At 35.6% G+C, this 9,186-nt stretch overlaps 2 protein-coding genes across 5 annotated transcripts in view; both read right to left on the reverse strand.

Annotated features, from left to right (window-relative positions):
* The window catches only part of LOC106875501 (protein lingerer), a 36,187-nt gene extending 27,811 nt beyond the window's left edge, over nucleotides 1–8,376 (reverse strand). For all 3 annotated transcript variants that reach the window (XM_014923673.2, XM_014923674.2, XM_014923672.2), the window contains exons 1-2: nucleotides 8,234–8,376; nucleotides 6,512–6,766 (exon numbers count right to left, since the gene is read on the reverse strand). In XM_014923673.2, the coding sequence (XP_014779159.1) occupies nucleotides 6,512–6,700 (189 nt within the window). In that variant the 5' untranslated portion in view covers nucleotides 6,701–6,766; nucleotides 8,234–8,376. The remainder of the gene's footprint in view (nucleotides 1–6,511; nucleotides 6,767–8,233) is intronic.
* LOC106878624 (protein IWS1 homolog) overlaps nucleotides 1–9,186 on the reverse strand; it is an 863,399-nt gene that overhangs the window by 569,418 nt on the left and 284,795 nt on the right. The gene's annotated exons all lie outside the window — the stretch shown is intronic.

The raw sequence follows: 9,186 nt of genomic DNA on the forward strand, positions 1-9,186 counted from the left end.
CATTTTATTTACTATTGATCTCTAAGAAGTGCGAATATGTAACAATGGAAGAAATCTGTCACAGAGGTAGACCCAGGGAAGCATGGGACAAAGGGAATGAAGTATGATCTTTGGATGCTGAGTCACACTGGTGATGACAAGTGAGCAAGATCTTTACTGATTTGCGGTGTGTGAGAAGACACGACAAGCTAAGAGAAATCATAGCTGTGGCCAGTACTAGTGACATGTAAAAGGCACTCAGTGCACACTGTGGAGTGGTTGGCATTAAAAAGGGCATCCAACCATAGAAACCAAGCCAAAAAAAGACTAGAACCTGGTGCAGCCCCAGTCAAACTGCCTTACCCATGCTAACATGGAAAACTGATGCTAAATAATGATAAATGTGTATTCTCCTAAATAAGCTTTACACATCAACTATATATTTACAAATCAATACAACTATTCTTATTAGACCTTACTACTAATACCTTTCTCTAAAATGCCCAGATTTTTAGTACATGTGAGATTATATATAACCATGGTAGATGTACGAAAATGAAAGTGACCCCAAAACTGGCGAGAGAGAGAGTTTGTGGAATATGTGAGAAAGGAGCTGGAGAGCTGGCGGAACCAGTGGAAATGGTGAGAGAGTTTTATTATTATTTGGGAGATTAAAGTAGATGTAAGTGGTGGATGTGAAGCAGCTGTGACAGGAAGAGCGAGACTTGGTTGAAGTGTTATATGGGAAAAGGTTCTCATTAAAGATGAAAGAAAAGGTCTACAAGAGTTGTGTGAGAGCTGCAATGCTGTATTGCAGAGATGGTTTCTGAGGTGGAGAGAGAGAGAAAGATGGTAATTTTGAGAAGGACTGAGAGAGCAATGGTGAGAGAAATGTGTAGGGTAAGGCTGTTTGATAAGAGGAAGACTGAGGGTTTGATGGGAATGCTGGGGTTAGAGGTAATTGATAGAATGGTTGGCAAGGGTGAATGGAGTGAGGTGGTATGGGCATGTGCTGAGGAGGGTGATTGTGTTTGAGGTAAATGGAGCGCAAAAACGAGGCAGACCAAGGAAAATGTGGAGGAGAAGATTGGGAGGGTTGGTTTGAAAAAGGAGGATACCCAAAACCAGGTAAGATGGCGAGATAGTGCAAGGGTAGTTGCTATGGCATTGAGGTAGATCTGTCCACCTTTGTTAACGGGGACAAAATCCCAGATTTAAAAGACTAGATGATGATGATGATGATAATGCCCCATTCTTGAATAATTACATGTTGGAAGACGTGTATAATTAAATGATGAGGAGGAAACATAAAAATCTCAAAAGTTGCTCTGAAATCTAATATTACACTAAATAATGGTAACTAATTTTTCAACTCAATCTGCATTGTAGGCTATCAGACGAGCTATAATGAATTGGTGCCTGATCACTCATGTTGAACTCAAGGTCTGTACATAGCAATAAATAATCCTTTTTTTTTTTCATATTATAGCTCTGTTAGCTTAATTCCAACATTTTACAAAACTAGAAGAGTAACTCCTTCAAATCCCATAAACCCCAGCCATCTTGACAGTTCAAAGCTGACCCATTTTGTTCTGGTCAAAAACCTTCTGTATTTGAAGGACAACATTAAACCTGTTTCTGGCTGCTACATTTGCCAAAAGTTTATTCACAATGCTGCTATCTCACCATCTCATCAGATCTACAAGACATTCATTTTAAAGGGCCACTACATTTGGTCTTAAGTAATAAATGTTAAACATTTTTTCACTTAAATGCAATTATTGCAATCAAATCTCCACTAAGTACAGAGTGGAGATGCTAATATTTCACAGCAACCACTACACCAAATGATATGAAACCTAATGCAGCACAAAGAATACAAAGTCAGCTAATAATAAACTCTTTTTTTGCAGGAATACTAGAGAATATGACTGCATAGGAAGACAAACACCAAAGAATATGTGACTTGGTTCGTGCACAAGTCGATCCAAAGAGGATCTGAAGCATAGTCAGAGCATCCTTACGCACAGTTTCTAAAGTCAAGAAGAGAATGCATATGGACAAGTCCTATACCAGGACACCTGCCAACAGAACCTATGATGGCCAGGAAACTGGGGAGGTGCAAAAAGATTCTCACATACATCAAGAAGAATATGTCCACTGCGAAAATTTTCTGACAAGATCTTCACAGTGAATGCCATTGTGAATTGCAGTAACAACTGGTACATTGCAGAGGCAACAGCTGATGTCAGCGGCACCTCCAGAACAAAACATCTAGCCCAGGTTATGGCCTCTGACAGAAGAAAGATGCTCATCCACTTTTACAAGCCTGGAGAAAAGGTGGGTGCGCATGTACTATGTCTTGCCATTGTTCAAGACCAACTCCTCAGAGGGCAACTATGTGTGGATCCAGGATGGTGCACCCAGCCATACTGCCATGAAGGTACAGAATTTCTGCAAATCCAACTTTGCTGCTTTCTGGCCCTCTTCCAGCCTAGATCTCAACCCTCTGGTCTATGCCGTGTGGAGTATTTTGGAGCACACCCTAACAACTTTCTGAAGGCTGCCAGGATGTCCAGTGACTTTGTAATGAAGAGTTGTGCAGGGTTCTGGGGCTATATGGAGGCTGTAATTGCAAACAATGGAAGCCACATAAAACAAATTGCTTGTTTTGTAATTATATGTGAGTGTTATCAACCTATTTTTTAATTACTAAATCTATTGAGAGCTTCAAATGTTTCAGCAATTTTGCAAGTTTTGCTTCCCCACCCTGTACACATTGGCTGAGAAGTTATCGCAACAATAAAAGACTTAGCCATGCCAAGAAATACTTCAGATAAGTTTGAAGTTGGACATGACAAAAGTGCTTGAAGTGAACAAACTGAGAGTTATAAAAATTGTCATGCTTTCTGATAAAGCAGGAACACAACAAACTGATGAACCTTTGTCTGAGCAAATATATGAGATTTTTTCGCTATGAATATATTAATTGCATTTTCTGTTATTCTAAATTTGAAATAAACCTATTTTAATTATATACATGTAGCATTTGGAAATACAAATTTCTGTATACTGATATCATTTAGGGATGTGTGGGGCACAAGGAGTAATATTTACTGAACTTTCAACTTTGATAAACTTTATAAATACAAATGTTCACTCCTAACAAAAACTACATTAACCAGCTTTTTCATAATCTGCTGGAGTGGCTCTCATCCCAATATATTTACACATCATTACACATACAGTTAAAGGAAGAAATTACTAAAATTAGTCATTGCTCATCTTGCCCCACTTTAGACCTTTTTTTTGTTTTGAATTGAAAATGATTAAATTAGACATTTGTATGAAGAAAAAAGATTTTGATTGTTAAACACCAAAAATTATGCAGGTATTTTATTAGCAACCTCAATTACAATCAGGTGAAAGATGAGAAAAAAATTTCTTAAATGTAGCTGTCACTTTATATTTCAAACTCAACTTCAACAACTACGCTGACCAATTTTTAATCCCAGAGATGATGCAACAGTGTAGTCAGGAGAAGAATTGTTGTTTCATTGTTTATTTTAGGTCAAAAGTTATTTAAAAGGCAAAACAGCAGAAACTGATTGCAGTATCAACCAAGCATTTGAACTGCAGACTGTCAATGAATGCACAACTCTATACTAGCTCCAAAAACTTCACAGGGTAGACAAGCACCTTGAGAATGAGGAAGACCACAAATGACATTTTGCAATAGAAGAATATGATTGAAAGACTTGAAAGGTTGCAGAAGAACTAAATACCGACTGATCAATAGTTGTTGGATATTGGTACCATGTTGGAAAGTATGAGGACAACATACTTGACAAATATCGCACGAACTGAATGGAAGCAACTTTCATGAACGGAAAAAAAAAAAAAAAAAAAAAAAAAAAAAAAAAAAGACACCCTAAAATGGTGGTAATCTTACACATTGGCTAGGCTAAAATAGAGCACCAGAATACTTCCTGAAATCAAAGCCACATCAAAAGAATGTTATGGTCACTGTTTGGTAGTTGGCAAGAGGAATGGTTTCTCAAAACCATCCCAGCAGAGAAATATTAATAGGAAACTGACAAAAATGTACCAAGAATTCCAACATTTTCACTCAGCATTGGCTAACTGTAAAAGGACCAATTTTTCTCCTGACTACGTCTTATGACTGCAGAAATTGAAAGTACCTTGCCCAGCTCACTCTCCACATGTCTGATGACCAGTTTTTCTTGTAGTTCAAAATATCTTTAAAGAATTCATAGATTCAGACATCATCATTGTTTAACGTCCGCTTTCCATGCTAGCATGGGTTGGACGATTTGACTGAGGACTGGTGAAACCAGATGGCTACACCAGGCTCTAATCTGATTTGGCGGAGTTTCTATGGCTGGATGCCCTTCCTAACGTCAACCACTCAGAGTGTAGTGGGTGCTTTTACGTGTCACCCGCATGAAGGTCAGTCAGGCGCTACTGGCAACGCCACGCTCAAAATGGTGTATTTTATGTGCCACCCGCACAAGAGCCAGTCCAGGGGCACTGGCATCAAGAAATCTATATTATTGGAATAAAGAGATTTGTATTTTGTTAGGCAAAAATAAGTAGATTCTAATGGTTATAATGTTAATAAAATTTATTCAGAACAAATGGGTAAAAATAGCAATTATTTTTGTACTACCTATCAATGATTTCAAATTATTAGAAAAACCCTTCTGTCACAAACACCCACCATTATAATTTAAACACAAATGTTAAAGCTAAGTCAATGTTTTTATATACACTAGCAATACCTCAATAACGGAGGGAGGAAAACTAAAGTAATACTGTCCCCACTTCTAGACACTGCAAATCAAGGTAAAGACTATCCACAGAAGTGTTGTTCATGTTTCCAGTAATATATGCCAGGTAAGTGGGCAAAATGGCAGAAAATATGAAAGGTGTATGAATTACACAGTGGGTATTGCAACTGGTTAAAGTGTCATGCATCAGGGATATTATTACTTCTACTAATAACTATAAAGTTGAATATTTATCAACTGATGGTCCAGTCAAATGAACTAAGTGAGGATTCAGAAGTTGTAGCTTACATTAAAGTAAAAATGAAGAATTGTGAAAGAGTTCTTTGACAAAAGGAGGTCTGTTAGCAACTGCATACCAAGACATGAAGCATTAATTAATTTTCTATTTACATGTGCCAGTGTAGGCATGGCTGTGTAGTTAAAGAGCTTGCTTCCTAACCCTGTAGTCTTGGGTGTCTTCTGCTATAGATCCGGGCTGACCAAAGCCTTGGCAGTGGATTTGGTAGATTGAAACAAAGAAGCCTGTTGTAAATGAGTGTGTATGTATTCTTATCCTGAATATCATGTAATGCTTGTAATATGACCATCACTGGCATTTGCTTCTAGTCCTCTGTGAAAAAAACGTCTGGTCATAGAAAATATTACTTTGCATGAAAACAAGTATTGGTAACAATCCAGCCACATAAAATCTATCTCAACAAATTCCATATGAGCCAGGCAAATATGGAAAAGTAGATGTTAAATGATGACGATATTATATATATATATATATATATATATATATATATATATATATATATATATATGAGATAGTTGATAGATTAGCTAATAAATTATAGGGATATATGGTTTGTTATGTAATAACTAAGACTATTATCAATTTTATTTTACTACACACCAAACTGCAAAAAACAATGTGACCATTTGCAGTTCTAAACAGATGTAACACAAATAAAGGATGGCTACTCTTAGGAGGAAAGTAAAAGCTTGTTAGTGGGATATTCTTCTAAATTTGGCTGAGATCTTGCAGAAAAGACAGTGAGCCAATTATGCAAACTCAGGTAAGGTTGGTGCCCAGTGGACTGTTGACTGAAATAGGTTTCCAATGTGCATTCTAAAAAGATCCCAGTATGCAAGGTACTTCACATCTTTTCATGAAAGAAGTATTAGTTCAGCTTTTGTATAATTTAATTTCAATAAAATCGATTTCAAATTTACTGTAAATGGAATCACAAATTTGTTAATACCATTAAATCCTTTCATCAAGTACTTCTGTGTTGTTAGATGCACTGAAGCTCAAACTCCCATAAAGTGCATTATTTTATATTCAAACAACATTTAGATAATTTTACACTTCCTTCACTTTGACTGAAATTACAGTAAATTTGAAATAAAAGTTCTGTTCTTGATTAATTCTAAGAATGTTTTATAAAATTGTGTTGTACAGACAAGCTTCATGTAGTAATAAACAAAAAAGTTATTCATGGATTAAGATTTGTTTCTGTCAAAATATTTCAGAATTTAATGGTATCACACATTCTAGTGAGGGTAACTCTCAGACTGTAGTTTTCAAAAAGAAAATATGAAAAAAGTTGAGAAGAATGGTTATATGTCATATTGCAGTTCACTTCAATCCATGCCAGCAAGGAAGAAAAATCGAAAAAAAGAAAGATGAAGATAACTGATGACTTCTGATAAAAACAAAAATGACAAAAACAAACCTTAGATGGTGGTGGTAGCTTAGTCCGTTGAGGTTTAACTCTCTGTTGTTGTATTGTATGTTGGTTTGACTGTGTGACAGTCGTACTCCCTGAAACTGAATGAGATGTTGCTGGATGACCAGTTGCATTGGCAGCTGACAACGAAGCCAGATGACTACCAGAAGACTGCTGACCTGATAGAGAAACCATAGAATTCACAGACTGGTTACCAATAGAGGAGGGTAGACCAGACGTCTGATTGCTTGATGTTCCAATCTGGAAAAGTTAAAAATAATATTATAACTAATAAAATTTCTAAAAACAATTTATTTCATAAAATTTGAAGCATCTTATATGTAATCATCATCATTATCATTTAATATCTGGATTCCATACTGGCTTGAGATAGATGGTCTGACAGGGTCTAATGAGCTGAAAGATTGTATTTCCATGGCTGGATGCACTTCATAATGCCAACCATTTTAGACTGTACTGGATGCCTTTTCCTGGGACCAGCACTTGCAATGCTGAGGCCTGAAAGTGACATTTATAACTGAAGAACAGGAAAGAGCAGAGTGAATGGCAAGAAAGGAAGAAGAGAATGTAGCAAGGAATAGGAGAGAGGAAGGGATAGAACTGAAAAAATGATGGGCTGTGTAGGTTATTCAGTATAAGAAGCATTTATGGATAGAAGGTAGATGAGGGTAGAGAGGAATCCTCAGAGTCTATAAAGAAAAAATGTGTGGATGAAAAGATTAAAGAGGTAAAAATGAGATGGAAATGTTGGAAAGGCAGGAGCTATGGGGTGGTGGTGGAGGAGGTGCAAAAAAAAGTAGGCATTATAGGATACCACAAAAGTAGGAAAAAGAACATTGAACAGTTAAAGTGTCACAGATGGGTAGGAAGTGGAGAGGAAGGAAGGTGGAGTGGGGGAACACTAGGTAGGTGGGTGCAGCAAGAGAAAAACTAGAAGGCATCCTTGAGGTGTAAGGGTGGGTAGTGGGATAAAGTGGGATAAAGTGGTGTTGGGTGGCTATAGAGATAACTCAGGAGAGAGTGTGTACTGTGAGTACATACACACACACACACACACATATCTGTGGTAGAATTGGAAGTTTTATCAACATAAATAAAACTGATTGTGCAAAATCTGAGTCCAACAATAAAGGCATCCAGCTGAAGAAAATCCACCTTAACGACTAACTTATTTCTCACCATATTAATGTAATTTTTGGATCACAATCTAATGAAAGGTGTCTCAAAACAAATCTAATTACAGGTAAATTCAACAAAATATACATTTTGTTTAAACAGGACAGAAAATACGTTATTAGATAATATTCAATGATTATACAACAAAATTTTGATATCTTTCTTTTATTTGTTTCAGTCATTAATTAGACTGCAGCCATATTTGAGTATTGCCTTGAAGAAAATGAAATACACATCATCAACTAAATGAAATTAAACTTACATGTATACATAAATACACAGAAACATACATAATGATTTGCAATCCAAATTAATGAAACTTTGTGATATCTTTACAGGTAAATTAAATTACAGGTCAATACAAAATCTATGTTTTCTGCACAACACTGATTATTCATTTAATTGCTCTACCAGTCACTTCTTCCCACCTAAGAATTTTTAATTTAAGATAGTATTTTTGAAAAATAATTTTCATATGATTTCAGCAGATATAATCATATCAAATTATTCATGTGAAAAATAATTACATACTCCTATAGTATTTTTAAGTGATTCTGTTGCTTGCTGGTTGTACTGAGCAATGTACTGAGCTTCTGTTACAGGGTCTTGAGCTTTTTGAAGTAATGCACCAAGATCCAATCTGCAAAAGAGGTTTGCACATTAGTTAGGAAATTGAAAGTTTGACAAGTATAAAAAATGACAAAGAACAAAATATTTCTATCAATAATATAACAATTTGCTACAAGATATTTAGGAAGTGGTCACTGAACAATAACAATGGGGAGTGAGGATCCACATTAGCTACATATAGGTACATATTTCTGAAATTTAGCCAGTTACATTTCAGCATATATGTTCATGAAGCAGATTTCTTTTGTTCTTTTATAATCACTGTTCTAAAGGCAAGTCCTTATTCTAAGAATTCCATAGGAAAACAAGAGGCTAAAGTTTAGTATCAGGCCAAACTTTCCATTAGACATTGTTTCAATGTCTTATCTAAAGATTCTATGTTTTACCAAATAATATGAACATTAATGAGCATCTTGATGTATGAAATTACTTGATTTGTTGTATAAAGGGTGACATTAATTTGAGGATTGGTAGAAAGTTTATTATTAGTCTGGGAAACACACAACACTTAGGTTAAGAAATATCAAATATTAATTTGTAACTAACTTCAATAATGTATTGAGGTATGTATGTGTGTGTGTACATATATATGAGTGCAAAAGAGTGACGACCAAAGTGCAGGTGTGACCATATGGTAAGAAGCTTGCTTCCTAACTACATGGTTATCTTCTACTAAAGCCCCAATCCGTCCAAAGCCTACATACATAAATACACACACATAAATATATATATATATATATATATACACACACACACATACATAGATACATACATATATGTACACACACAAATATATATATACATATATATTTATCAACATAGAAACACACACACACACACACACACACACAAAT

The sequence above is a fragment of the Octopus bimaculoides genome, chromosome 10 (genome assembly GCF_001194135.2).
Source record: "Octopus bimaculoides isolate UCB-OBI-ISO-001 chromosome 10, ASM119413v2, whole genome shotgun sequence".
Classification (NCBI taxonomy): domain Eukaryota; kingdom Metazoa; phylum Mollusca; class Cephalopoda; order Octopoda; family Octopodidae; genus Octopus; species Octopus bimaculoides.